At 48.0% G+C, this 24,924-nt stretch overlaps 9 protein-coding genes across 13 annotated transcripts; 4 read left to right on the top strand and 5 right to left on the bottom strand.

Moving 5' to 3' along the window:
- Window positions 1–253: 253 nt before the first annotated feature.
- LOC27207378 (protein suppressor of sable) lies at window positions 254–7,964 on the bottom strand. 3 transcript variants are annotated; one of them, XM_016183071.2, is made up of 6 exons: window positions 7,514–7,964; window positions 5,237–5,616; window positions 4,941–5,176; window positions 2,986–4,271; window positions 2,801–2,925; window positions 254–2,706 (listed from the first exon to the last, which is right to left on the bottom strand). In XM_016183071.2, exons 2-6 carry the CDS (start codon window positions 5,511–5,513, stop codon window positions 674–676), a joined length of 3,957 nt encoding a protein of 1,318 aa, XP_016037576.1. In that variant the 5' UTR covers window positions 5,514–5,616; window positions 7,514–7,964; the 3' UTR covers window positions 254–673. The 3 variants fall into 3 exon arrangements, with proteins under 3 accessions (XP_016037576.1, XP_016037575.1, XP_039153038.1); XM_016183070.2 differs by having other exon boundaries at window positions 7,559–7,964; XM_039297104.2 differs by lacking the exon at window positions 7,514–7,964 and adding an exon at window positions 6,814–6,959.
- A 107-nt stretch (window positions 7,965–8,071) lies between these two features.
- LOC6724795 (caspase-8) lies at window positions 8,072–10,285 on the top strand. Of its 2 annotated transcripts, none has more exons than XM_016173171.3 (5): window positions 8,072–8,427; window positions 8,519–9,268; window positions 9,326–9,688; window positions 9,755–9,909; window positions 9,973–10,285. In XM_016173171.3, exons 1-5 carry the CDS (start codon window positions 8,338–8,340, stop codon window positions 10,103–10,105), a joined length of 1,491 nt encoding a protein of 496 aa, XP_016037573.1. In that variant the 5' UTR covers window positions 8,072–8,337; the 3' UTR covers window positions 10,106–10,285. The 2 variants fall into 2 exon arrangements, with proteins under 2 accessions (XP_016037573.1, XP_016037574.1); XM_016173172.3 differs by having other exon boundaries at window positions 8,086–8,427; window positions 8,500–9,268.
- LOC6724794 (myb-binding protein 1A) lies at window positions 10,171–14,053 on the bottom strand. The gene is made up of 4 exons (XM_016173268.3): window positions 13,588–14,053; window positions 13,153–13,524; window positions 11,814–13,094; window positions 10,171–11,758 (listed from the first exon to the last, which is right to left on the bottom strand). The coding sequence occupies exons 1-4, from the start codon at window positions 13,909–13,911 to the stop codon at window positions 10,337–10,339; spliced, it is 3,399 nt and encodes a 1,132-aa protein (XP_016037572.1). The 5' UTR covers window positions 13,912–14,053; the 3' UTR covers window positions 10,171–10,336.
- Window positions 14,054–14,285: 232 nt separating this feature from the next.
- On the top strand, window positions 14,286–15,560 carry LOC6724793 (60S ribosomal protein L36). Its single transcript, XM_016173176.3, has 3 exons — window positions 14,286–14,429; window positions 15,027–15,154; window positions 15,214–15,560. Exons 2-3 carry the CDS (start codon window positions 15,032–15,034, stop codon window positions 15,436–15,438), a joined length of 348 nt encoding a protein of 115 aa, XP_016037571.1. The 5' UTR covers window positions 14,286–14,429; window positions 15,027–15,031; the 3' UTR covers window positions 15,439–15,560.
- A 340-nt stretch (window positions 15,561–15,900) lies between these two features.
- On the bottom strand, window positions 15,901–18,334 carry LOC6724792 (histone H4 transcription factor). Its single transcript, XM_016173267.3, has 3 exons — window positions 17,508–18,334; window positions 17,062–17,378; window positions 15,901–16,998 (listed from the first exon to the last, which is right to left on the bottom strand). The coding sequence occupies exons 1-3, from the start codon at window positions 18,199–18,201 to the stop codon at window positions 16,606–16,608; spliced, it is 1,404 nt and encodes a 467-aa protein (XP_016037567.1). The 5' UTR covers window positions 18,202–18,334; the 3' UTR covers window positions 15,901–16,605.
- A 260-nt stretch (window positions 18,335–18,594) lies between these two features.
- On the top strand, window positions 18,595–19,133 carry LOC27206374 (translation machinery-associated protein 7 homolog). The gene is made up of 2 exons (XM_016173177.3): window positions 18,595–18,727; window positions 18,788–19,133. Exon 2 carries the CDS (start codon window positions 18,803–18,805, stop codon window positions 18,995–18,997), a length of 195 nt encoding a protein of 64 aa, XP_016037566.1. The 5' UTR covers window positions 18,595–18,727; window positions 18,788–18,802; the 3' UTR covers window positions 18,998–19,133.
- On the bottom strand, window positions 19,126–20,428 carry LOC6724790 (ribokinase). Its single transcript, XM_002105796.4, has 3 exons — window positions 20,153–20,428; window positions 19,546–20,094; window positions 19,126–19,486 (listed from the first exon to the last, which is right to left on the bottom strand). The coding sequence occupies exons 1-3, from the start codon at window positions 20,203–20,205 to the stop codon at window positions 19,174–19,176; spliced, it is 915 nt and encodes a 304-aa protein (XP_002105832.2). The 5' UTR covers window positions 20,206–20,428; the 3' UTR covers window positions 19,126–19,173.
- Window positions 20,429–20,845: 417 nt separating this feature from the next.
- On the bottom strand, window positions 20,846–22,357 carry LOC6724789 (vacuolar protein sorting-associated protein 37A). Of its 2 annotated transcripts, none has more exons than XM_016173265.3 (4): window positions 22,069–22,357; window positions 21,721–22,014; window positions 21,509–21,660; window positions 20,846–21,440 (listed from the first exon to the last, which is right to left on the bottom strand). In XM_016173265.3, exons 2-4 carry the CDS (start codon window positions 21,974–21,976, stop codon window positions 21,246–21,248), a joined length of 603 nt encoding a protein of 200 aa, XP_016037564.1. In that variant the 5' UTR covers window positions 21,977–22,014; window positions 22,069–22,357; the 3' UTR covers window positions 20,846–21,245. The 2 variants fall into 2 exon arrangements, with proteins under 2 accessions (XP_016037564.1, XP_016037565.1); XM_016173266.3 differs by having other exon boundaries at window positions 21,721–22,025; window positions 22,069–22,355.
- A 299-nt stretch (window positions 22,358–22,656) lies between these two features.
- LOC6724788 lies at window positions 22,657–23,346 on the top strand. Its single transcript, XM_016173178.3, has 2 exons — window positions 22,657–23,152; window positions 23,211–23,346. Exon 1 carries the CDS (start codon window positions 22,762–22,764, stop codon window positions 23,104–23,106), a length of 345 nt encoding a protein of 114 aa, XP_016037563.1. The 5' UTR covers window positions 22,657–22,761; the 3' UTR covers window positions 23,107–23,152; window positions 23,211–23,346.
- The last annotated feature ends 1,578 nt before the right edge of the window (window positions 23,347–24,924 follow it).

Below are 24,924 nucleotides of genomic sequence, written 5' to 3'. Positions count from 1 at the left end.
TGGCAAGTGTATCAGGTAGAATTGCGCTATACTGCGAGTTGAAGTTCAAATCCGCAGGAGTCATAAATTAAACGTAAACGTATAAATAAACCTAGTAGGAACTAAATTAAAAATGGTTGAATTCAGAATTTAGCATTGATTAAAATACGCAAAAGATTTCAAAAGATTTTAGGTGTAGAGTCTCGCACACTTTCAAAATCTATTCATTTCCTTCTGCTCATCCGGGGCGGCCCAGCAACCTACGCATGGCACATTACTTAAAAGTTGTCATTTATTTTGAGTTCGTACGTCTAGTTAATCAATGTAGTACTCGGGCTATTGAACAGATTATCCTACATAATTTAAAAAAGTTTGTTAAAAAGGGCTGCGTACACCGGTTCTGCTTCACTTTCCGTTCTTACTCCGGATTGTTTTGTTATTTACTCTTTACTATTCGTATAGCTAATAAGATCCTTACACCTAGCGAAAAAAATAGTGACAATAATGGGTATTCGGGAATAAAATACATTTACAAGGAGTCATGCCTGGATTTTCGGGGAAGGTCCGCGGAAAACCACAAGTTTTCCACGACGTATGGTATGGTTGGGGGGAAGGGTCATGGGGCATAGCATCGCTTTAAGATCATTGGGGCAAAGGAGCTCCTTTTGCGTTCCTTTTCGCAACGCATTGGCCTTTAAATGTTGCGGTTCCGGTGGTTGCCGCCTCGCTGGTTGCGATTGTTTCCGTTGCCGTTTCCGCCTGATCCTCCGCCCGGAAAGTGCCCTCCTCTGCCGCCATTATTGTTGAAGCTATTGAAGCCCATGCCCATGTTGCCCATTGAATTCATGTTGTTCATGACGCCAGCTCCTCCCCCATTGTTCCCACCAAATGGGTTGAAGGGATTGCCATTGGGCACAGGTCCTCCTCCTTGGTTTATCCCCAACTGGCCAAGTCCTCCCATATTGCCAACGCCCTGGTTTAATCCATTGCCATTCGGAGGCATTCCCATCAGTCCTCCTCGTGGCGGTGGCTGATTAAAAGGGGGTCCCACGTTGCCCATTTGCATCATCATTCCCGACATGCGAAGCATTCGTATGTTCGGTGGCGGTAGCCTTAACATTTGGCTCAGATTTGGTGGGGGTTGCGATAGATTGGGAAGCACTACTCCTCCTCCTCCTACTCCTCCTCCTCCGCCTCCAGAATCTCCGCCGCCACCAAGAGCAGCACCATTACCGTTGGGCTCCTCGGGAATCTGCACCACCTCGCCATTGTCATCTACAAAGATAAAAAGCTTGGCGAAGATCTGCTGCAACGTTGTGTTGTTAACTATAAAGCTGACATCGAAAATTTTCGGAGCATCATTTGGCAGCTGATGGAACTTCTTGAGCTCGGTAAAGACCAGGGCGAGCTGTTGGTTCACCATAATCTTATTGTTGGTGCCGAGGTTGTTGTACCAGCTGGAAACCTGCAGCAGGCTTCGGATTTCGGAGATTTGCTTGTTGCCACCAGAGGCATTGGGTGCTGTGGTGTTTGCCGTATTAGCAGCTTTAGTTTGAGCCTGCAGAACGGCTCTCCTGGGATCGCGACGTGGATCTGTCCGCACAGCTGGCTTTTCTACCTGTATGTTCGGAGGCGGTACCCTCATCGACGGCGGTGGCACACTCATCGACGGTAGGGTAACCAAGGACGGGGGCGGTGAACTGGGGGTGGAATCACGAACCGGAGTCTCCCAATCCGGGGAAGCGATGGTCGTGGCGCAACGCGCACTGTTGTCGCCCGAAAAGGAGCTTGGGGCCATAATGGGCACGGAGCCCAAGGGTGCACTGTTATCAGGCGTTTCCGGAAGGCCGAGAATCCGACGCATTCGGGGATCGCGTAGATCCCGCTGCTCCTTGTGTAGAGCACTGGCCCTAATCTGTGTATAACTGCTATCCTCTATGATTACTTCCTGCAGCTGCCAGCGGATCGGAGTGTGCGAGAAGATCGCCGCGTCGATCTCGGTGGCAGGCATATAGTGTTTCATAGGCACGAACGGCAGTCGCATGTCCGTATCACGTTCCTTCTCCTCCGTAAGGAGCTCCTGTCGCCCGTGCTCTTGCTCTTTGACGGGATCGAAGTCATACATGGAACGACGTACATAGAGCGAAGGAGTTGTCGGCGGCAACGCTGGTGTAATGACAGGCAGTTCTGGCATCTCCTGATCGTGGTCCTCCGGCTTGGGGGATTGGGATCCCGGTTCTGGCGTGGGAGTTGGCGTCAGCGAATGTGAATTGGAATTGGAGTTCTCATTGCTGGAGTCCACGTCGCCATCGCCACTGTGAGCCTTGAAGGGATTTCGTATGATGTCGCGATAGAAAGCTGCTCTAGCCTCCGGGTCAGATTGTTTGTCGCCGAACAGAATCCGGCCGAGCACGTTGGTTGGGGTGCCTCCGCCGATGGGCGCTGATTTATGTGTCGATTGATCTCCTCCAGGCAAATGCGCATTCTCCTGATTGGGCGACGTGGCACTGGCGGGCAGCAACAGCCTTGCTGAGGATCCCTGACCCAGCATGTTGTTCATGAAACTCGGCAAGTCGAAAACAGAAGGCAAGGGTGCCTCCTCTGTGCCTGATTCATGGGTGGCGGCTGGCGGTGCCTTGGCTGGCTTAGGTTGCTGCTCCTCTTCGGCGGTGGAATCGTTGCCATCGTCTATGATCAGTTGTTCGTCGTCATCCCGATCGTCGTCCACTGGAATGAAATTCGCAAGTTAATCAAATTATTCATAACGCCGTGACCAGAATGAAAGCAAATAGATTAAATTCAAAAGGTGCCATCTACTCACGCGGATCGCTACCCGAAAAGTTGACATGTGCATCCTTGAGGTACTGCGTGTAGTCCACCATGATAAGTCCGTTGCTGTTCGAGTTACTATTGTTGGCCTCCGTTTCCCGCTTTGTAGGAGAAGTGCTAGTGAACATATATATTCTAATAAGTAAATTGTATTCAGTTTTGCAGTGATTAGCTCACCTGTTTTCCACTTCGGCTTGGGTTTGCAGCTTGGCGTCCTCGGCCTTGCGCTGAATCTCACCGATCTCGACCAGAGTTAGGCCAGCCTCGGTCAACTGGCCAAACGGCACTTGAAGCATCTGCTCCAGATTCGTAATGCCCAACTTATTCAGCTTGGCCATGTTTTCAGCACTTAAGACGTGACTGAGATTAGCTAAGTCCAAGTGTGGTGGTAGTGGCTTGTCGTCCGGCGATGTGCTATCCCTTTCTAAAGAAGCTGCTGCTCCAGCTGTTGCCTTGGCCCCCATCTTTTCGGTCCAGCGGGACTTGCGCTTATTTTCTGAAAGTGGTGGATTGATGACCATGTCCAAAAGAGAGGGAATGCAGCCGCCGCCATCCGCAGCCGCCTGCTGTTGCTCCTGCTGCTGCTGTTGCTGTTGATAGTGAAGCTGTTGCTGCTGTTGCTGCATTTGCTGGTCCTGCCGCCTGCTTATTAAGCCGCAGCCAATCGAATTCCACGTGTTCTCCCGATTCAATTGCTCGCACAGCTGTTCGTGCCGCCGTGTCATCTGCACCAGGGCATTGTCTCTGGATATTCGCTTGAAATCACCAAGGATCTCCTTCGGAGCCGTCTCCATGTGTTTCAGCAGAACGTTGCGGAGCTGCTCGGACAGCGGTTCGCCGTGGTAGAAGAGGCAGTCGTCGCCAGCATAGCAATCCATCCCCAAGTAGTAGTACTTGCAGGGGAACTCCTTGTGCATGTAGGAGCACTTGTCCCGCTTGGCACAGCAGTCCATTAGATAGAACTTGCACAGCTCCAGCTTGCGGGGCTCAACGCGATTGCTGCCGCCCATCTTTTCCTGTCCACCGCCGCCTCCTTCGCCAGAATCGCGGCGATTTCGCTTGGAGCCGCTTCCAGCTAAGCCGCCGTCAAGGCGATCGCGATCCCTGCGCTTGCGATTATTCACGCCACGCTGGTGCTCCCTTTCCTTATCTCCTCGAGTCCGGCGGCGTTGATTCATTAGCCCGGGCCCATTTGGCTCCTCATCGGAGTATGAATCATAGCTGCTGTGTGAGTTGTAACCCCCTCCGCCGCCCGTTCCAAGACCAGCTGCTCCGGTTGCGGCTGACCCGTCGTCCATGTCCCAATCGGCACCACCAAACCGCTGACCGCAGCTGGACAGTGGTGGTGCCGCTGCTCCTGATGGCGGGCTGCCGCCACGTACGTTCATCATCTCATATTCGTCCATGTCCTCAACGCCGCCCGGCACTACAGACACGTCGTTCTCGTCACGTCGGGAACGGTTCTGGAAAGGATTAAGATAAAGTCAATAGGATTTTCAATAAGAAAACATTTTTGTGCTCATATAACCTTTTTAACTATTACTAAAATCCCTCAATGAAACTTTCTGCGGGGATAACAAAACGACGTACATATTTAAACAACAAAATATAATTCTAGAATTCCTGTGATGGACATCCTGGCAAGAAACCCCTGCAAAGTCTCGGTATCCCCTATATGAACAGCAGACGTGTTACATTCGACATGGATATTTGCTGCGTTCGCCGTACTGATATAAGGAATGCTGTACTGTAATGTCATGTCAGCTTTAGTTTGCTGCTCCTTTTCTAAGATCCCTATACTTGGCCCTGCCTTGTCCACCGACCCAATGAGTTGAAACAAGCTGAACGAGCCATGTAATACTAATCCCGATCGCTAATGATGAATTAAGTGCAGGAGGGTCAGGGAGTTGGGTCGGAACAGAAAACAATTGGTCGTGGAACTTGGTCACGCTGGCTGGGTTAGCCGCTTCCATGTAGCACCGAAGAACCATGTTCTATTTACAAACGTTAATATTGTAAAAATCATTTCGTAAGTGCCAATCCAAGAATAGCTACAACTATATAAACCTTGCTCCTGGAGCAGAAGGGTATACCGCATTTGTCAGCATTTGGACATAATGTGATGGTCTCACCTGGTGCTCCTTGTCTTTCTTCTGCTCGCGCTCACGTTCTTTCTTGCGTTTCCTTCGTCTGCTGCTGCGAGTTGACTGCAGAAGGGGATTGGCGGTAGCCAGTCCCTCCCCGCATCCCTCCAAAGACTGATCGCTCGTATCCTGGTTAGACGAACGCATGCGGGGCATTGGGGGCTCTATGCCCTTCTTCTTGAGGGCATTGGCAATGGCCAACTCAATGCTGCTAGCATGGTCATCTAGGGAATACGTCCGTATTAAACAAGAAGCATCAACGAAACAACTGAATGAGCTTTCACCTTCCAATGGGCGAGGCTTCTTTGACTTGCTGCTGTTGCTGTTTTGGGGGCCACCGGCATCTGTCGATGGTCCCACGTAGACGACATCTTCGTCTACGGCATTTTGGTTCTTAGCCTCGACACCCACAAACTGCACATCGTCGTCCCCTACGGAAGTCTTCTTTTGGGCTTGGATTTTTGAAGATTGCTGCTCGTCTTCCTCATCGTCGTCGATCTCGCCATCCTCTAAATCCTCTTCCAAGTCAATTAAGGGTTCATCCGCTATAGCGACTGACATTATCAATTTGGCAGCTAATCTCTTACAGGATGAGATTGGAATAGTTGGTCCCCTTAAAAAAAGTGGCCTTCCTCTTTGTTGCTGCACTCACAAGCTGGAAAAGCTGTTAAGGGATCGGATTTTGAATACCATATATGGATGCATAAATCTGTTTTAAGGTAAAATCCCTATCTAATCATATATAAGGACGTCTTGTAATCTGCCTTCAACGTCCAATTACAATATAAAATGGTATCTTAAAATGAAGCAACCGCCAGCAACACTAAAGAGGTGAAAATTAGACCATACTTCGCTTCTCAGTAAATAACAACGAATTACGAATGTAGTTTGATGCCCCTTATTCTTTTTTTCCAAACTCATTCGGGGATTATTTGAATCGCCCCATTGATCAAAATTTTGAACAGAATGAAAGGAATTGGTTTACACTAAAATCAAGCGTTGCTATATAAAATGCTACATGAATGCTTTTGAGGTAAATACAATATAAAATGGCTGGTATAACAAAGGACTACTCGGATTTCCGTGATTTTGAAAGTTAATGAACACTTTTCGCTGACAATGGTTGGGATTGCTCTTTGTTGATTGGTTAAAGTGGGATCGGATCGCTCAGGCTTAGCCTGGCAATGGCTAGTTCCAAAGTGCAGCAACAAAATAATAAGCAAATCAGTTTGACGACTTAAAGGGTATGGGTCCTGGCATGCTAGCACTATAAAATAAAAGTGATCAACAAAGTTGCTCCAGCACATTTGTTGTGTGTAGAGAACGAGAAGCGAAAATTCACTTTTTACAATTTTCTTAAATCATATTTGACAAACAAAGATTCAGTTATACGTAGTTTTGGACAGCGAAACAAATTCCAGAATCCGAAAAGCGAAAGTCGAAAGCAACGATGTGGCTTTCCATTGAGCCTGGGAACAATGGGAAAGTCGTAGTCGTTTGCCTCTATTATTGTGCGTAAGCGAAGTGAACCGTTATAGGCCACACGCGCATATGTACATATGAATGTAAATGCTCGTAGCAATGTACATATGGCGCGGATGCGTGTATACATTTGGATGTAGCTGATGCACGTAGTCATTGCGATTGATGAAAATCACAAAATCCAATGTGTCTAAGGACACTCACACACGTGCATATAGAGCGCGTGTTTAGTTCTTACACGCGATTGCCATGCATGTCGACTCGCTCGCACACCCATGATCTAAGCAGGGCACACACACACACAGCCGAGGCGTGCAGTGCGAGTGCGCGTGTGTGTGTGTGTACTGCGAGGCAAAATGTTTTTGTCGTTTATACATACATATATTTTACAGCGACTTCAAAGCGAATTCGAATATAATTGTTACACTTGAGGTGAAAGTTTTTGTTTTGTTTTCGGTGCGAATTTGTTTGAATGCTCTGTAAATGGAAGGCGTGCATGCGTGTGGCTGCCCTGCTGCGCAGTTTGCACTAGCATATGTACATATGTACGTACATACAAGCAGCAAAAGAAAAGCACGCAATTTATCTTTTTGTTTGGCTGGCGTTCCAAAATCAAGTGTATGCAATTTTAAAAATTGGCACCATCTGTCCCTTTCTAGCACCCGCGTACGTGGGCGTGGGAAGACATGGCCCCCAGAAACATACATACATACATGCATACGCACACATGCATATGCATTGAGGTACATACAATAATCTGGGAACTACTTATGCCATACAAACATTTCATTTGTTCGATCTTACTCTCTTAGCGTGATTTTACGACTGCTTTATGCTTTTTTTTGTGGAACATTTACAACTTTTCGGTATTTGTTATAACATTGCTGTTCGTTTTTCGGTTTATAGATGGGATTTTGTTGGTTCGTTGTTTTGCATTTCGCATTTTGCTTTTCGGATTTCCTGCATTAGTGTTTTGTTTGCGTCGCTGCTTACATAATGTGGAAGTGGTACAGTAGGTGGATAAGTATATACATATATATATAGAGGCATACATGTATGGGATATAGCAGTGGCCTTACATAGATGTGTATATACATGCATATGTATATATATGTTTGACATACATCTGACTTATACGTATTTGATGACGAAGTGGTTGTGAGGTACATAGATAGGTACGAGACAAATCGTCGAAGTTTTCGCCAGTTTTCGTTATTCGAATAGCGGCTTTAGTCTTTTTTCTGATACTATATGTATGTACAGATTTATATATATATGCGTGAGGCAAGCGCGCGCTCTCGCTCGCACCCGCTTGTAGCTTGCTTTCGCCCTTTCTCTGCCTGAGGGCCCCGTATCTCAGTATCTGTCCCTTTCTCTCTGTCTGTCTCTGTTACGCTCATGGACAGAATACAATATACAAAAACATTAAATTAATAAAACTTTTCGTCCAAAACATAATATTCAGGAGTTGTGTTGTTAACAGTTCAACAGATCGACTTAAACGAACTAGAGGTGTGAAAACATAAAAATACCAGTACATCGATATCTTTCGGAGAGAACATATCGTCGTGTTGGATGATATCAGTTAATCGATGTTTTTACCTAGTATATTTGGTATTTCCTTAAAAACCGTGAACGCAAGCTTTCTTTTAAAGCTAAAGGCTCGCTGACTGCGACATTCTTAAATATTAACCGTTTGTGCGGTTGTTAAACTTCCATATAAAAATACTACATAATCTGTTTCTTAAGCATAATTAAAAGGTAGCACTCCGATCTTTCGCTATTGCAGAAAACATATAAATTTATCGATATCGAGCGGTTGAAGCTCTCCAGGCCACGGCTATCTGATGTCAGCGGATGCAAGTTATCAGCCATTCAATAAAGTGAAACATTCCCGATCGCCATGGCCGGTTCGAACCTGTTGATTCATCTGGACACCATCGATCAGAACGATCTGATCTACGCGGAACGTGACATGAACTTCGCCCAAAAGGTATGGCACATCCCTGCGTGGACTTTTTGAATACGACCTATCGGTTAGCGCAAAGTGTTATTTAAACAGTAGAACCTTCGTTTTCTTTTAGGTCGGCCTTTGCTTTCTGCTTTATGGCGACGACCACTCGGATGCCACCTACATTCTGCAGAAACTATTGGTCATGGCACGATCAGACTTATCGCAAAGTGATCTACTCATAAAGTTCGCCAAGTCCCGGCCAGAAACTTGGAGAAGACATCTCGTGGAGGCCCTGTGCATCATTGGGGCCCGCAAGGTGCTCCGCAGACTGGGTTTCTGCTGGCAGGAGCTTCGAATGCACTACTTACCGCATATCGCTGGGATCACGCTGCATGTTCATCCTCTGTTGAAGAGTCTCTACAGGATGTGTGAGGAGTTGTCGTTGGCGCAGAGTGGTCGCTTGTTCCTAGATGTTGGCGAAAAGGTGGCGAGCCAGCAGGCAGGAGACCCACTTCGCTTCTACGATCCCGCGTACCTGGAGATCTTTTTGCTGGATTGGCTGACCAAAAGAAGCATAAAGTTGGGGGACATAAATGCCGCAGGCAGCAATGTTGACCTGCTGGTCGAGCATTTAAAGTTCAACGATCTGCATGCGCAAGCCAAGTTGCTTACAGACACCATCATTAGTAACGCTCCGGAGCCAGATGCGGCTGGCACTGCTGCGATGGCAATCAAGCAAGAGATCGAATCGGACAACCAGCAGTCGAAGGCTCCTGCTATAAAACGAATAGGTGCTCTTAAGTTGACCCGGGAGAACGCAGGAATCGCCTTGATTATCAACCAGCAGGAGTTTCACCGGAATGTTAACAAGGATATTAAGGTTGCATCTCTGCAATATTGAGTAACAAAAAAAAGTACACCATTGCCCTCTCCACAGAAACTTCTGTCGCCCGACCCACTGCATAGACGCGATGGCACGGATGTGGATAAGGAACGACTAATCAAGGTGTTTTCCTCGATGGGGTACAATGTGGAGGCGTACGACAACGTGGATCACCTGGGCATCATAGAGCGCATTCGCAGTGCGTGCGAGAGATCGCTCCTGCGCGATTCCCTAGTGGTCTTCATCCTGAGCCACGGCTTCGAGGAGGCCGTCTACGGAGCGAACAGCATCGCCCTGAAGATCTCGGATATCGAGAACATGCTCTGCAGCTACGGGACCCTGTCCAACAAACCCAAGTTGCTAATCATACAAGCCTGCCAGGAGAAGCCTGCCCAGAAAAAGGAGCAAAATGAGCCCGTAAGTACACCAAGGGGATGAAGTCGTCGCATAAAAAGCTTATACATTTTCGTTATCCTCTTTCAGTTTAATCTAGACGTGACCACCCGGTCGCCGGGCCAGCACATCAACATGCTGCGGGCCATGTCCACGGTGAATGGATATGCTGCTCTGCGCCACACCCAAAAAGGCAGCTGGTTCATCGGGAGCCTGTGCGATGCCATCGATTCCCATTCCTCCAGGTATAAAGCTGTCAAAGCAAGCTAGCCCCGAATTAATGCATAAGTTGTTCTTTGTGACTTCAGTGAACACATAGCCGATATCCTGACGATTGTCACCAACGAGGTGTCTAAAAAGCGAGGCAGTAACGACGAGTCCATGGTGCCGAATGTTAAAAGCACATTTCGCCAGCACGTGTACTTCCCACCTCGCCAGTGATTCTAGTTTTTAACGTGTGCGCAGTTGAACGGCCACTCGAATTGCTTTATAATTTTTTAGTTTAGTTTACTGTACTGGCTTTTGCTATTTATTCATTGACTTCAATACTAATTTAGTACTTTTCGTCAGACATTTTAAAAAGAACAAAAAAATTAATAGTATCCTATATTATGCAAGATATTTATACATCTTATTGTAAGGTTTCTTATTGGGGTGTTTCCTCCTTTTATTTTATGTGGACTCTTCATCATCCACGACCATAGGTTTGGCGGCTGCCTGCTTCTGCTTCGCCGCCTTCTTGTTGGGTTGAAGGTTTTTGGCGACGAGCTGAATCTGTTCACGCAGTTTCTGACGCTTCTCGCCTCCTTGGGCGAGGATCTTAAGCAGCAGATTGAGTTCCTTGGGACTACTAGTCTCCGTTTCTAGCTGATTTACGTATCTGGCTATCTTCTTCTCAAATTTGTTGGAAGACGAGCAGTTGTCCTTGAAAGCGGCTTCGAGCCGGCGACCTTGCTCGCTGAGCAGCTTCAGTATCTGTGCCCGCCGAAAACTGCGCGTTTTCTGTACGTCCAAGTGGGAGGCCAGGACAACAGCCAGTGGAGCAACGCCCTGCCATTGACCAGACTGAAAGAGGGCTTCGAAACTGGCCAGAGAGAGGCGACTACGTCGCTTGGCTACCCACAGCTCCAGAAATTCGACTAGAAGGGGCCAGACAGCACTTTCCTTGGGCTTGCCATCTGCTGATGCCTGGCTGACCAGGTAGGCGAAGCACTTGTCCCGCCAAATAATGATGTCTCCTTTGGCCTGTCGGCTGGCGGGCTGCTTGCCGTTCTCTTGGTCCTCTTCTGAATGCTCCTCGCCAGACGACATCAGCTGCTCAATAGCTTCCAGAATGGGTGCGGTGCTCTGATTTTCCTTGAGTTCGATATTCCTGGCAAGTATCTTTTTGAGCAACTTCAAACTGGCTTCTCGCAAGGATTGTAGTTTGCTGTCTGTGGCGCAATGGCGGTACACCTGGAAGACGCAATGCAGCACGTCCAGGATTACCGATTGAGTTGGTTTCTTGTTTATGAAGAGCTCCAACAAATCCAAGGCACGAATGCGGAAGTGCAGCAGGTTGGTGTTATCAATGCGTTCCGATTTGGTGGGACGCTCCTTCTCCTGGGCTTTGCGCGACTTGGGTCGGAACATTTGAAAAGACTGCTCCAAAGCAGCATTCAAGCGTTTGCCCTGCTCCTCGTCCACATCGTTCCAATCCACGCTGCTGGCGCCATCGTCATCAGCGTCGCCATCGTTGACCAAAGCCTGGCGAACGCTCTCTCGAATTTGGGCCAAATGGGACTCTTCATCGTCCTCGTCTTCGTCCTCCTCTTCATCTTCATCTTCATCGTCTGAATCATCGCTCGAATCCTTCAACGATTCTTCCTCGTCGACTTCGTCTTCGCTCTCCTCCTCGCCATCGTCCTTCTTGCTCAAGGGATTTTTGTTCATGTTGAACACTTCGAGGACCTGTTCTAGGTTACCGTGCTCAAGGTGCGGAATCAAAGCGGTGGCCACCAGTTGAACAAACTCCCGCCAGTAGTGACCTGTTTGCAAAAGTAACTGGAGTAGGGCATCTGTGAGCACGTCCTGCCATTTGAGCTCTTCGTTAACCTAGAGCAAACCAGTTATTTTAGATTTAGGTAGACATTGAAGGTTCTCCACTTACTTGATCCTTGCTCTTTTGCAGTGCATTCTTACGGCAGATAATCAGATCCTCCAACACGGTGACGGATGGGGGAATCTTTGTGCACAAAGCCAAAGAAACAAACAGGATTAGAGCCTCGAATGTTTGGCCAACGACATCCGTTTCCTTGCTGGGCCGCGCCAGCAGTTTCTCGACCTGCTTCCATGCCTTTTGCAGTGATTCGTCTCTCGGCGAACGCAATTTGCTCTCTGCATCCGGTTCCCCCAACTTTTTGTTAAGGTAACTCAATGTCTTCTGCAGCAAGTGGCAAAGTCCTGGCAGACCCGAGCACTTGTGCAGCAGGGAGCCCAGGAATATCTCCTCACAACGCGCCGCGCACTGGCGACTAAAAGCGCTGGCTTGGGCAGCTTCACACGGCTTCCTACTGGCATCTAAGTGGAAAAGGCCAGCGAGCAGCAAGTAGTTCAACTGCTTCTGTCGCCATTGTGTTGCCTGGCTCAGCTTTGAGTGGTTCAGTATCAATTGCATCTGGTTAAGGCAATGCACTCGGCTGACTCTGTCCTCGTCCTCCAATGAGTACAGCTTGTTGTTGTAGTAGTCGTACAGCTTGTAAAGGCTCTCGACGCTAAGTTGATTTATCAGTTTCTGGCAGAAACGCGGCAAGGATATCATCGAGTCCAGCTGCAGTGTGTGCTCCAGCAGTTTGAGCAGCAGCTGAAGTTTGTTATCATCGTTTTGGAACTGCTTTTCGTAACACGAAACCAAGGATCCCTCGAACTTGAAGCAAATCTCCTTCAGCTTCTTTTGCGACGGTTTCTTGCCCTCACCTTTGTCCCATTTCACAGATGAACATTCCTGCAGCAGGAACTGTACACAGGTCGGTGTAAAGATATCCAGGATAAGTTGTTCTTCCCTTGGCTTAAAGTTGCGGAGCACGTTGCTCAGTACTTGGATGGCACACGCCTTGGCTGCATTCAATTTGAGTGGCTGCTTGGAATCAATATACTGCTGCCAGGCGGCGAGCATTTCCTTTCCGCCATTCATAAGAAAACTAGCCAATCTGGCGTATACGTCATCGCTGTGAATGGTGGAGCCGGAGAAATACAAATCGAAAAGCTGTGAGTACACTGGTTTCTTGGGCCACAAGCTGGCTAGAATGTTCTCTCGTCCCAGTACGGACGAATAGGTCAGATGCACGGCGAGCAAGACATCGCAAGTGTTTACTTTCAAGCCACTCAACGGCTTGTTTAGCTCGGGTTGCAGAAGTGGCCACACGTACTCCTCGAAGATCGCAGCGGGTAGCTACGTAAAATCATAAGAAACTGTAGTCAATCCCCTTCGGAATAACTTAAGGACTAACCTGTTTAAAGGAGACCGCCAGGATATCACCACACAGAGACACCAAGTACTCCCTGCCCTTTAGCTGGGCTGCCAGAATCTGGAAGACTGCCGTAACCAGCTTGGGCTCGGCCTTGGCGAACTGCGGGCTCTGCAAAATGCCGAAGGCTGTAACCACTTGACCGACGGCCGCTAGTGAGTCCTCCTTGCCCCTCTGCTGGCTGCCAACGGCCAGGTCTCGCTTCAGAGTCTCCAGAACCTCAAAAGCGTCGATGGCGGGCACGGCGGTTAGGATGCAGTGTATGTAACTGGCGGCCAGGCTCACCGTCTTCATGTCATCTGCTCCTGTGGAGCGGATCAGGCGCTTGAGCACGTAGCCGGTGGTCGCAGCGCGCTGAGGAAGAAGAATTGTAACAATTGGTTAGCGGAACTACTTAGACAGCTGGTAGGCACCCACCTGCTCAGCATTTGTGTCATCGCGCAGCAGTGTTATGAGCGAATTGATCATCTTCTTGGTCAGTTGACTGCCCTGCATCTTTTTGAAGACCACAAAAACGGCCTTGTTGATCTGCGACACCTTCAGGTTGCCGTTGCTCGCGATATTTTCCTTTTCCTCGGTCTCCGCCGGCTTCACCTTCTTGGACTTCTTCAAAATCTTGGCCGGTATCTGCGTGTCCGCGTCGGATTTCTGAGTTTTTGCCCGCTTGCGGTCCTCCTTGGCCTTTGTCTTGGTTGCACTTGGTGCACCAGTGGTTATGGGTTTATCCACCTTGCTTTTCATTTCTGTTCTGTTTTTGGGGATCACTTAATTTACCTTTAAATTATTTCAGAAAGAACGTCCTATTTCTATTTTATATGCACGTGCGCAAAGTTGAGTTATCGACAGCCGGAGGGTGCTATCAGAGCATATTGTTATTTGAAATCGGAAGGCGGTATTTCGCCTATCGAAAACTTTCCTCTGAACATTTGAAATTGCATTTGGAAATGTTTAATTGTTTATTGATATAAGTTGTTCAAGGGGTCAGTCTCTATTTTCAAGTTTAGCCATAATATTTTGCACATATGTGCACATAATATTAGCTTGCCAGTGTCAGCTTCTTGCTAGTTTACCACTAAATGCTAAAATGTTGAAATTTTACATTTTCCGCACGCGCAAAGTGGATTCGATTGGCAAATTGGACAGTCTGGCAACGCCCGCCCGCCTATCGATATCAAGGCACGACTATCGCCCATCTCCAGCTGCCATACTGTTTCCTGTCCAACTTTTTTCGCTCTTTCTTTCTATTAACAGCGTCTGAGGTAGAGTGTTATTCCGCGAAAATAAGTCTAAATTCTAGTGCAATCGCTTGCGAAGTGTGTTAAATCAAGCGCTAAAGCGCTTTCGATCCCAGTGCGCTTGGTCCGCACCGCATTTGCTGTTTTTTTTTTATTATTTATTTTGAGTGTTCATCTTTTTATTTTGCGCCCGCGTGCTCGCGGCAGTCGCCTTTCCAGCAAAGATTGATGCCTGTGTGCGAGTTTGTGTTTCATGTGTGCGTGCCTTTCGAAAGACCAGTGAACAAGGTCGCCACCCGACTCGCAGTGCAGTTGGGACGCGTGCCCTGGGCATTCCTCGCCAGAATTCGCCAGGGGCAGGGACCTCGTGGCGCAGAGCATGGCAATTTCAGACACACGCACAAGTGGGAAAGAGCTGCCTGGCAATTTCCGCGAGCACGCGTCTTTGGAAATCGTGAAGTTGTGCAATTTTTTTTTTTTTTTTATTATCGCTGTGTATTTGTTTAACACTGTCCTTCGCGGACAATCATTGAATTTGTTGACTTAACAATAGATATTTTATTGATTGCATTGATTTGTGCTAGGTGAAGCCGACTAATAGTCTCTCGTTTGCATCCTCAGTTAAAATGGCAGTGCGCTACGAGCTGGCAATTGGCCTGAACAAGGGCCACAAGACCTCGAAGATCAGGAATGTAAAGTACACCGGCGACAAGAAGGTCAAGGGTCTGCGCGGATCGCGCTTGAAGAACGTAAGTTTGCACGCCCGTTTAGGCTTTGTTTACGCGACTCTACTCAAAATGCCTTGCAGATCCAAACCCGCCACACCAAGTTCATGCGCGACTTGGTCCGCGAGGTCGTTGGCCACGCTCCCTACGAGAAGCGCACCATGGAGTTGCTGAAGGTGTCCAAGGATAAGAGGGCCCTGAAGTTCCTCAAGCGCCGCCTGGGCACCCACATCCGTGCCAAGAGGAAGCGCGAGGAGCTGTCCAACATCCTCACCCAGCTGAGGAAGGCCCAGACCCACGCCAAGTAAACGGACGGAATCTGATTCGGCATCTCGGCATCGGAAAACAACCTGGAGCGCCGTGTTATGTTCTTATATCTTTCCGATGACGTTACTTGAGAATTAAACAACTAAAAATCGTTAAAACCCAATCACCAAAAGTGTATTAATTTTTTTCGAGTGCAGAGGAAGCTAACCTCACAAATGGCCGCAAAAATGCGTGAAGAGTCGGGATGTGATAGGCCGTCACCTACATACATCTTCCCAAGAGGAGGATTACACATCCATTTAAGCTCAGTTTGATGATAGCCGCCCCTCAAAGCAACACTTCCCTGAAAAACCGAAGTGTGGCTTTACGGCAGCGATTAAAGTGATAGTTATCCAAGGTCCCCAAATTTCAAAGATTCAAGCGTAGCAACCATTTTTTACCGAAGCTAGAAATACTTTCGTGTAAATAAAGCACATTCAATACTGATCTAGATCGCATCATCGTTTAAGTTTGTATATATCATCTGTATATTTCGCTTTTCTCTACTTTTTCGCTACACAACTTCAGAAATAAAGTCAAGTCACTTATTAGCTACTTATAGAAATTCAGCGCGAAGAGAAGCAGGCACGCACGTACGACTTAAGGTAAAAACTGATTGTGGATATGATAATTTAATATAATCAATGCACTTTTCGGTGCGAACCTACAAAAACTAGGTTGAAGGATTCGATTGAATGTTAAATGGAGGCGAATTAAAATATATGGCCCGCGAACAAGTGAAGGCAGTTTTTCAATTTACACGCTATTAAAGTAGGAACCGAATACAAACGTGCGAAACGTAAATAAAAACTGATATTGAACATTGATATACTAATTAGTGAAATTCAAAATGTGAGGCACAATTAAAATACAAATAAGTTCACAAAGATTCAAAGGAAGCAATACAAGCAATGAGAAATGGCCTTATCCTATAAGTACTGCAGAATTATACCCTTAAGCTGCTAGTCTTTTTTTATCCGATTCCCAGAGTGGCTGACTCCTTGATTTCCTTACACACTACGATCAGTTTTGTTTGTGCAGTGGGCAGGGCGTTGCGTCCCCGGGTGCTACCTAATCCAATCGCACTAGGTTATACGTAGGGCTAAACGCTTAATGTAATGTAAAGGGCACACGAGATCAAAGTGTTGGCTGCCGGTCGGCTCTATTCCTCACAGCTCCTCCGCTAGGCTGGGCAGGGAGATTACCACTTCACCCATCAGCTGCGCCTCGTTTGGATCATTCGAGACGATGATGCGCTCGAACTCGGTGTTTGTGGGATCCACGATCTCGTAGCAGGATCCGGTGTCCGGTTCCGCCAGCGAGACGTTCACCTGCGGCGACAGTATTTGTTGGGTCACCTCCAAGCTCTCGATGCGCGTCGTCTCAAGGCGGTAGAACCCGTTCTCGTCCACCCGGTAGGTGAATCTCTTGTGGCCCGAAGGCAGGCGGAAGCCGTGCTTCTTCATGAGGTGAGCGGAGAGCGACTTGCCGCTCTTGAAGAAGCGCTCGCAGCAGTGGCAGGCGTACAGGATGGGATTGTTGCCGTGCACCTCCAGGAAGTGCTGTAAGAGAAACAGGAGGTTCACTTGCGGCCGAGCGAATGGCAGAAAGGAATGGTGGCTTACCCGTCGCATCTGCGTGTAGGTGCGCACAGAATAATGGCAGTCGGGATGCTCGCACTGGTGCACCGTCTTCGAGTGCACAATCTGGACGTGCTTGGCCAGATCTGACTCCCGAACGCAGCGTGTGTCGCACTCACTACACTTCAGCGGTTTGTCCTTGAGGTGGCGGTACCGTATGTGGGTGGTCAGCGAGCTGGCCGAGCTGCATGTCATGTCGCACATGGTGCACTTGTAGCAGTTAACGTGTCGCACCACGTGGCTCTTCAGCAGCTTCTTGGTGGCAAAGAACTTGAAGCATTGGGCGCACTGGAAGCTGTTCGCTGCAACAGATTAGAGGGTGGACAAGTAGTTAAGTAAGCTAAGTTAAATAAGTGCGGGAATAACGTATGGCTATAGATATGGCAGAAAGAGTTTTTTGAGTGTTTTCAAAGAGCATATCTCGCACTCACTGTTGTTTTCCGGCTGGCGTCTAAGGTGGTCAAAGAGCGTGGTCTTGGTGCGGAACAGTTCGCCGCAGTGAAAGCAGGCCACCTGCTTCTTGTTGGAGTGGGTACTGATGTGTTCGATGAGGCGGTACTTGTTGCCCATGTGCTTGTGGCACATGGCCCAGTTGCACATCGTCTTGGGCCGCTCGTCCTCGGGCGTCTTCTGTATGTCGTACTCGAACAGGGCGTGCTTAACGATGTGGTCCTGGAACTCCACGATCGAAATGAACTCCCTCTCACAGTCGGTCCAACCACATCGGAAGTTCTGGCCCAGAGCGGGCAGCTTCTCCATGAGGCGGGCCGGCGCGGTGCAGGCGGGGATTTCCGGATGCAGATCGCACTCCAGCTTCCCCTGCAGGAGCAGGTTCAAGTAGTAGCCGTGGTAGTACGAATGCCGTTCGAACTCCACCCGGTTTGCGGTCCGGAAATCGCAGGAGTTCCATGTGCACTGATGCTCCATGTGCTCCGCATGCGCCCCCCGATCGTCCTGGGCCCTCGCATAGTGCTCCAGATGATCCCCAATATGCCCGTTCAGGCTCCACTCGCCAGTGCAAATCTCCTGGCAGCCGCGCCATCCGCAGGTCAGTTCCAGTTCCGCGGGTTTCTTTCGCTTGCCAGGCGGCTGAGGCGCAGGCACTGATGACTGGGGCCTTAGCATGCTTTTTCTGACAGGATTTACACTCTTAATCCCGGAAATTAGTTGAATTTGAAATTAAAAGTAAACCTAGAACAAACAACAACTTTATCGACGAGCTGGGAAAATCGATTTTTCATCGATACATCGCTTTTACAAAGGTCGCTCAAGTAATCGATGGTAAATTCCTCTTCCTTTTGAATAAGTTGAATAGTTAGTGGCCTAATATTCTTCAACTTCTTTCTATGTCTCAATGTTTTTTTTTGTACGAAAAGTCATTAAAATTCCATCGACAAAATCCAAATTTTTTTATTTTGGCTGGTACACATTCCTGTTGAGCATGACTTTAAGATCGCTTCGAGAAACGATTTGTAGAAACAACAAAGTCTTATAATGTCTTATACTATTTTTTTTTATAATTTCATCAATTAATAGGAATATTTGGCGCACTTTCCAGTTCCGATAACACACACAGCTAATCGAAAGCGCGAAGCTATCGATTGTTCTCATGGTTATTGTGCAGCGGAGATCGGAAAAACGTGTGAAAAAGGTTCGTGACTTTTTGTTGTGGAATCCAACCCGATTTTCATAGATTTTTCCTCCCACGCAGCATTAACGAGCAAGTATGTCTGGACGCGAGGGCGGTAAGAAGAAGCCTCTGAAGGCGCCGAAGAAGGACTCCAAGGACCTGGACGAGGACGACATGGCCTTCAAGCAAAAGCAGAAGGAGCAGCAGAAGGCTCTGGAGGCGGCAAAGGCAAACGCCTCCAAGAAGGGTCCCCTCGTCGGCGGCGGCATCAAGAAGTCGGGAAAGAAGTGAAGCTGCCACGCCTCCATCTGTAGTCCGCAACCCACTGGATGCTGGACGCTGAATTGCCAGCCGAAGCACACCCATGTGGACCATAATCTTTTTATACTTACGATTACCATTAAATAGATCATTGTACGTCAGGATAGAGATTTATTGTTGCGACACATTCTCTCGGGGATTTCCCTCTAAGCGCGTGGGAAGCTCGACTGCGTCCCAGGTAGCTGGACGGATTGCGAGGCCACGGCACAGGCGGCAGCTATGTGCTCCTCCAGTTTCCCTTTTGGATGACGGGCCAAGTGGTGGGCCAAGGCCCCAATGAAGGCGTCGCCAGCCCCCGTCGTGTCCACCACTTTTTCGGGCGCCACACTTGGCGCAGCCACATGCTGGCACACGCCCTTGGAGTCGGCGGAGCCGAATACAGCTCCTAGTTTGCCCAGAGTTATGATCACCGTGTTGGCACCTGCCGCTATCAGCTTTCCAACCGCATCTTCGGCTTGCCTGGCAAGAGTGGGACCCGATTTAGTTGGCAGTACCACTGGTTTACGCATCGCACTTACTCTACGTTGCAAATGTCGGGCATCTGAGTCATCAAAGCCGCCTCGCTTTCGTTCACACAGAAGATGCTGGCCAACTGGAGCAGTTCGGGGGGTGTGTCGGTCATGGCCGGAGCCGCGTTGACAATGGACACGCCCCGGAAGGTTCTCAGAGCGGTCAGGGTGGCCTCAACCGGCGTCTCCAGCTGGCACACCAGAACTTTGGCTTCCTGGAAGAGCGCCTCCGCCGAGGAAACGTCACACGAGCTCAGCTGATTGTTGGCGCCCACCACAATGATGATGTTGTTCTCGCCGCCATCTGACACGGCTATCTGGGCCACGCCAGTCGTCTGCTCCGCCAGCTGCTCGACGTGGTTGACATTGACGTGCTCCTCGCGCAGATGCCGCAGATAGTCGCTTCCGAAGGTGTCTGCGCCCAGTTTGGCCACCAGAGCTGTGCGGGATCCTTGGCGCGCGGCAGCCACACACTGATTGGCGCCCTTGCCGCCGTAGCCAGTCTGGAAGCGATGCCCATGGAGCGTTTCTCCGGCTTTCGGCAGACGGGTCGTATAGCTGGAAAAGGTGTTGTCGTCAGATTCTCCTTTGGATAGAGCCTTCTCTGCCCACCTACCTTATAAAGTCAATGATGGCCGAGCCGAATACCAGCACTTCCGTTTCGGCCATTGCTGCAATTGCACTAGTCTCTTGTGGATAGTCTCTTGTGGATAGTCTCTTGTGGAATGGAGGAGCAGAGACGAGAGCTCACTGCCTCTTATCACTCGAGATTACTTGACCTCGGCGGAGGAGGGGCAAGGGCGACAGCGGGGCAGTCGAAAGAGCACTATCAGCCAACTGGCCCAGTCCGCTTCTGGCCGAGATCGGGGCAGAGGTACGGCGATAAATCGACGAACTATAGCTAAAATACCAAAAAATACCATGCTAACCGGATCATTTTTATTTCGAACGAATGTTGCAGCACGAAACTTTCGATTGTTTTCGATTATAACAATTGAAATGCTTAGTAATAATATATGTACATATGAATAATAATGGCGAAATCGTAGATATGATTGTTTAATTGGCTTTTGTTTATGCAAACTAAATTAAGACCAGCCACTGTTGAAATACATAAGCAATTTCTTATTTCTGTTATTAAGAACGTTGTTTCTTAACTATTCCTTTTCCAATATAATATAATTAGTTCTAAATAATACAGGTAGTGTTATCTTTTGCGGTTCAATTTAATTCAAATCAAAACCGAAATCATTCCAAAAACCATTGTTTTGAAAGATTCCCTCTTTCCCTCAAATAGAAAGAGAAGCTATCATTTAAAGCATAGTTTTTTAATATATATGTATATATGGAGAGAATATAGGGATATAGGGATGGGTCTCACGATTAACCAAATGAAAAAAAAAGTAAATGGGTAATACATGCGATTCCGAACTGAGTTCTGTCTCGTTTCGGGGCACGGATAGAAAAACAAGACCCGCTGCCCAAGTAAACGATCTTGGGAGACGAACGACTAGTGCACCTTCTTGCTACTTCTCCAAGGTTTTGCTTTCTGTTCTGGGAATGCGTGGCCGTGTGTGCCATGATTATGTCGCCCCATCTCTGGCTTAACTTCTCAATTTACTAACATTGCTATTCTCTACTCGACTCGTGGCTGTAGGAGTGGGAGGACCGTGCTCTGGATGGCACGGCCAGGAAGTGCCAAGGCAATCCTAGATACCAGCCCGCTCCAGAGCACTCAGCTGGGTGCCCAGGCGCTCCTCTTTGGCCTTGCGCTCCGTACTGATCTTCTTCGACCACTGGTACGTGTTGAGGAACGTCTGCACGTCGGTCTTTCCGTTCAGGAAGTGCTCCACGTGACGATCGCAGTCGCCATCGGCATTGGAAGCTGCAATCTGAAGAAGCTCCTTCAGGGGAAATTGAATGCATGTTACGGTTGGGCATCCCATGCTATTGGCTTCTCAAGAGAACTCACCCTGATATGCTGAGGAGCGTACTCATCCGACTTCTTGAAGTACTTCTTGTTTAGCCGGTCGCATTTCTCGCCCAGGTTTTTTAAAGCTGTAAAATCGTCGCTGAGTCGTCGTTTCAGCTCCACCAGATGAATGCCCTTGCACTCGTTCTCTCCTGGATTAGAATACAGAAGGCTTAGATAGATTTGCCAGCCTCGGGCCGTGACCTACTAACTTGATATGATCTCCACCTGGTCCATCATTGAATCGAGCTCCTCGTTCAGGTACTGCACCACGGACATCTCCTCGATGAAGTCTTCGAAGAACTCGGGATCCCTATCCAGCTGCTTCAGTTCGTCCAGCGACAAAGTGCACAGGTTGGGCAGGTTGTTCGATTGGCCGGCCTCCTGCTCCTTGGCCTCACTGCTTTCGGCCGGAGGTCTTTGGGCAAGAGAGTGGGCAAGGGCAAAATCCTGTGGTGTGGTCGGCATCTTCAGTTTTCAATCCAAATTTTCGAATGTCAATGTGTCTGCGTTAGATCTATTTTAAATTTAGAATTGTGAACTGTATAAACTAAGTTTACCGGTTTACTGAGTTTTACGAATGCCGAGGATAGTTGTGTCGAACTGGAGCACTCACTGAACTCCAAAGGAAGTTGGCGAGCCCGGTTGCAAGACTACCAACGTTTCAAGGGACTTGCCCGCTTTGCGTGGTACTCAGCCAATCTTCGGCTACTAATATTCTGATCTTTTACGCTTTGCCTTCGGATTGGAAGCACTGGTTTTATATGCCCCGATCGAAGTTGCATTTTCGTTCTCTGTCCATCTCAGTGCTGCCACCTTGGCTAGCTTGCCGCCAAATTCGGTTAGCGTCTGGGGCGGTCAGCGGGAATCCAAGTCGCTCCCGCTTTCTTCAAATATTTGGCTACAATAATAATTCTTATACATGTCTGGGTTTTCATTTAACTTCGTGAACTTTTCGTTAATTAAAAACGTGTAAACTAGGCACTGGCACTATCGCATCTGCAAAACACATTTCCTAGCAACAGCCAAATCTCACAAGTGACTTCGCTGCCATCTGAGTGCTGAATGCAGCTTTGGCTTGTAAATTTAGCCTAACTTTATTTTGTTTTCATATAATTAATTTTTTGCATCCTTGGTTCGAGCCAGTTGGTGGATTTGGACAGTGTGGCAACCCTGGTTGCCAGCTGCAGACGCTTGTTTACATTTTGCATCTTTACATAACGAACTCAGTAACTCCAGTACATAAGCACACTATGGCACTTTTCGAGATGAAGTGGCTGCGCCGCTGGGTGAGGCGCAACACGAATCCCATACCGGAGCACCGGGCGGAGCTGTGGAAGCGGCGCTTGAGTATCGGGTACGCCGTTCTGGCCTGGCAGGCATTCGGCCTCGTTTGCTACATGGTCTACACCGGACGCAACGACTGGGCCAAGTACTACGGCTACAAGACGGAGGAGGAGCTGGCCCTGTCGCCGGCCCAACAGTTCGCCAAACACCTGAAGGTCGAGGGCAGCGGCAAAATCATCAGGTTCTCCGGATTCCACAAGGTGGAGGAGGTGCCCTTCGACGCCAGCGAGGTGGAGCGGGTCAAGGAGTAGCTGTAGTTCCCACCAGCTCAGTGAACCATCATTTTTTTTAGCCATCGTATGTTTATTGCCATTAAAGCTTACAATCGGACTTAACTATGTTGTGGCCTCAATAGGAAACCGTTGTGGATCCAAAATAGTTTCGCGTCCCCGAGCATCAGATACATCTTGATGGGATAGAAGGACACTCTTAAATTTCTTGTAGTGTTCTACATTTAAATTTCGTAAGAGATTAAAATGATTTCAAATTTATTGTACGGCAGTTTTAGTCTTTGGTATGCGTCGCTGTGGTATTTGCAGACACTCAAGCGACAGCCACACTAATGCAGCGCAAAAGTGAAACTAATCGGAGATCTCCCATCGCCAGCAACAACAACAATAACAAAACGCAACAACAATAAGCAGCGACGCGACGTTGACCGCGGACAAATCGTATCGTTAAGCGATAACAAGCGACCACAATAACAAAAGCAAAAGCGTAACATATTGGCAGGCTGCAACCGGACTAATCACGGCTATTGGCTTTGGCCAACTAACCAAGTAACGACTCCGGTAGTCCGGTAATCGGTGTCCCCGCGAGCGGCTGTGATTCCAATGGGCTATTGGCATTCGGTGACTTCTATTAATAAAGCAACAAATCGAAGAGCAGCAAGCAGCATCCTCCTGTGCGGAGTCATCTGTTCCATTGCGCACAAAACAAAACAAGAAGAATTCATGTAAATGAATATTAATAGCCCGTCATCAAGGGGAGGTCATTGGCTATTTCTTTCGCTCGTCCGCTCCCTCAGTTTCGCCTATAACTGCACTTGCTCTGTCTGCGAAATAACGGGACTCAACAACAAATGGCATTTGCAGATGGCTGCCGCCGCATCGTCTAATTGGAATTTGTGCAAAGAAGAGGCGTAAAGAAAACAAAAAAATCTGCAAATAATTGCTAATTAGTTGCATTTCTGCCATTGTTCGAAGGCTTCCTTGCGAATTTTTAATGTAATTAACGCGCCAGCTGTTTTTTCGAGTGTGTTCCGTGTGTGTGTGTAGCGGTATCCGAAGCCCCCGATCTATTTTGTTTTTACTTTTTGTTTTTTCGGTGTCCAGAAACAACGAAAAGCCAAAGGTGCAAGTGCGTACAAATAGTAGTGCATGCAAAAACGGCACATTAAGCCCTACAGAAAATACAGTTAAAAGGAAGGGGCGAATCTAGGAAAAGTACCGTTTGAATTCGATTGTCTCTGCGCCTTCTCCTCTCCACACCATATTTCTCCGGCACTTCGTCGTTTTCTACATTCGCCGCGGGAAGCAGGGTGAGTAAAATAAAAAACAAAAACGCAAAGAAATGTAAAGCAGATCGTTGTTGTTGCTGGTGGTTTTGATACGAAAACCATCAAAGAGCATTATATCAATTTCGGGAAAGTGAAATTTTGAAACTTCCACTTTCTGCTTCTGCACCAGCAACAAAAACGTAAGCAGCGCAGCAAAACGTAAACCATCAACAAAGCAACTTTACAACTCCGAGCCACGCATAAATGTATATATTAGCGAAAACGAAACTATTTTCTAAAAATAATTTATTGTGACCGCCGCTCATACAACAACACACAATGTACGTAAAACAAGCGGAGCAAACAAAGGTCGATAAACACGAACAGAAATACATATAAATATCAAAAAAGAGCCGCGTCTAATTCAAGTGGTAACGGTGAACGAGCAGTGCGCCGCGACTGCGCAGTCCACTGTAGCCGCTTCAAATCGCTATTGCTTGCCCCTTAAGGTTTTCCAACTAAGTTCCACCTCGGACCCAAGCTGCACATGACCAGTTGATTCTTTAACCTG

Source organism: Drosophila simulans, chromosome X (assembly GCF_016746395.2).
Source record: "Drosophila simulans strain w501 chromosome X, Prin_Dsim_3.1, whole genome shotgun sequence".
In the NCBI taxonomy this organism is placed as follows: domain Eukaryota; kingdom Metazoa; phylum Arthropoda; class Insecta; order Diptera; family Drosophilidae; genus Drosophila; species Drosophila simulans.
The sequence above is the reverse complement of the archived record's forward strand: the minus strand, read 5'-3'. Positions and strand labels throughout refer to the sequence as shown.

Excerpts from the sequence above, each read along its gene's own strand:
- LOC27207378 (XM_016183071.2), bottom strand. The coding sequence starts at position 5,513 with ATGTCAGTCGCTATAGCGGATGAACCCTTAATTGACTTGGAAGAGGAT. Across the intron at positions 5,177-5,236 it reads GAAGCCTCGCCCATTGGAAG|ATGACCATGCTAGCAGCATT; the intron begins GTGAAAGCTCAT and ends CGTATTCCCTAG. Across the intron at positions 2,707-2,800 it reads CTTTTCGGGTAGCGATCCGC|TGGACGACGATCGGGATGAC; the intron begins GTGAGTAGATGG and ends ATTTCATTCCAG.
- LOC6724795 (XM_016173171.3), top strand. The coding sequence starts at position 8,338 with ATGGCCGGTTCGAACCTGTTGATTCATCTGGACACCATCGATCAGAAC. Across the intron at positions 8,428-8,518 it reads ACATGAACTTCGCCCAAAAG|GTCGGCCTTTGCTTTCTGCT; the intron begins GTATGGCACATC and ends GTTTTCTTTTAG. Across the intron at positions 9,910-9,972 it reads ATCGATTCCCATTCCTCCAG|TGAACACATAGCCGATATCC; the intron begins GTATAAAGCTGT and ends TTGTGACTTCAG.
- LOC6724794 (XM_016173268.3), bottom strand. The coding sequence starts at position 13,911 with ATGAAAAGCAAGGTGGATAAACCCATAACCACTGGTGCACCAAGTGCA. Across the intron at positions 13,525-13,587 it reads ATGACACAAATGCTGAGCAG|CGCGCTGCGACCACCGGCTA; the intron begins GTGGGTGCCTAC and ends CTTCTTCCTCAG. Across the intron at positions 11,759-11,813 it reads TGCAAAAGAGCAAGGATCAA|GTTAACGAAGAGCTCAAATG; the intron begins GTAAGTGGAGAA and ends GGTTTGCTCTAG.
- LOC6724793 (XM_016173176.3), top strand. The coding sequence starts at position 15,032 with ATGGCAGTGCGCTACGAGCTGGCAATTGGCCTGAACAAGGGCCACAAG. Across the intron at positions 15,155-15,213 it reads GCGGATCGCGCTTGAAGAAC|ATCCAAACCCGCCACACCAA; the intron begins GTAAGTTTGCAC and ends AATGCCTTGCAG.
- LOC6724792 (XM_016173267.3), bottom strand. The coding sequence starts at position 18,201 with ATGCTAAGGCCCCAGTCATCAGTGCCTGCGCCTCAGCCGCCTGGCAAG. Across the intron at positions 17,379-17,507 it reads ACGCCAGCCGGAAAACAACA|CGAACAGCTTCCAGTGCGCC; the intron begins GTGAGTGCGAGA and ends AATCTGTTGCAG. Across the intron at positions 16,999-17,061 it reads CCTACACGCAGATGCGACGG|CACTTCCTGGAGGTGCACGG; the intron begins GTAAGCCACCAT and ends TTTCTCTTACAG.
- LOC27206374 (XM_016173177.3), top strand. The coding sequence starts at position 18,803 with ATGTCTGGACGCGAGGGCGGTAAGAAGAAGCCTCTGAAGGCGCCGAAG.
- LOC6724790 (XM_002105796.4), bottom strand. The coding sequence starts at position 20,205 with ATGGCCGAAACGGAAGTGCTGGTATTCGGCTCGGCCATCATTGACTTT. Across the intron at positions 20,095-20,152 it reads GCCATCATTGACTTTATAAG|CTATACGACCCGTCTGCCGA; the intron begins GTAGGTGGGCAG and ends CACCTTTTCCAG. Across the intron at positions 19,487-19,545 it reads CCCGACATTTGCAACGTAGA|GCAAGCCGAAGATGCGGTTG; the intron begins GTAAGTGCGATG and ends CACTCTTGCCAG.
- LOC6724789 (XM_016173265.3), bottom strand. The coding sequence starts at position 21,976 with ATGCCGACCACACCACAGGATTTTGCCCTTGCCCACTCTCTTGCCCAA. Across the intron at positions 21,661-21,720 it reads CCAGGTGGAGATCATATCAA|GAGAGAACGAGTGCAAGGGC; the intron begins GTTAGTAGGTCA and ends ATTCTAATCCAG. Across the intron at positions 21,441-21,508 it reads ACGCTCCTCAGCATATCAGG|GAGCTTCTTCAGATTGCAGC; the intron begins GTGAGTTCTCTT and ends TTTCCCCTGAAG.
- LOC6724788 (XM_016173178.3), top strand. The coding sequence starts at position 22,762 with ATGGCACTTTTCGAGATGAAGTGGCTGCGCCGCTGGGTGAGGCGCAAC.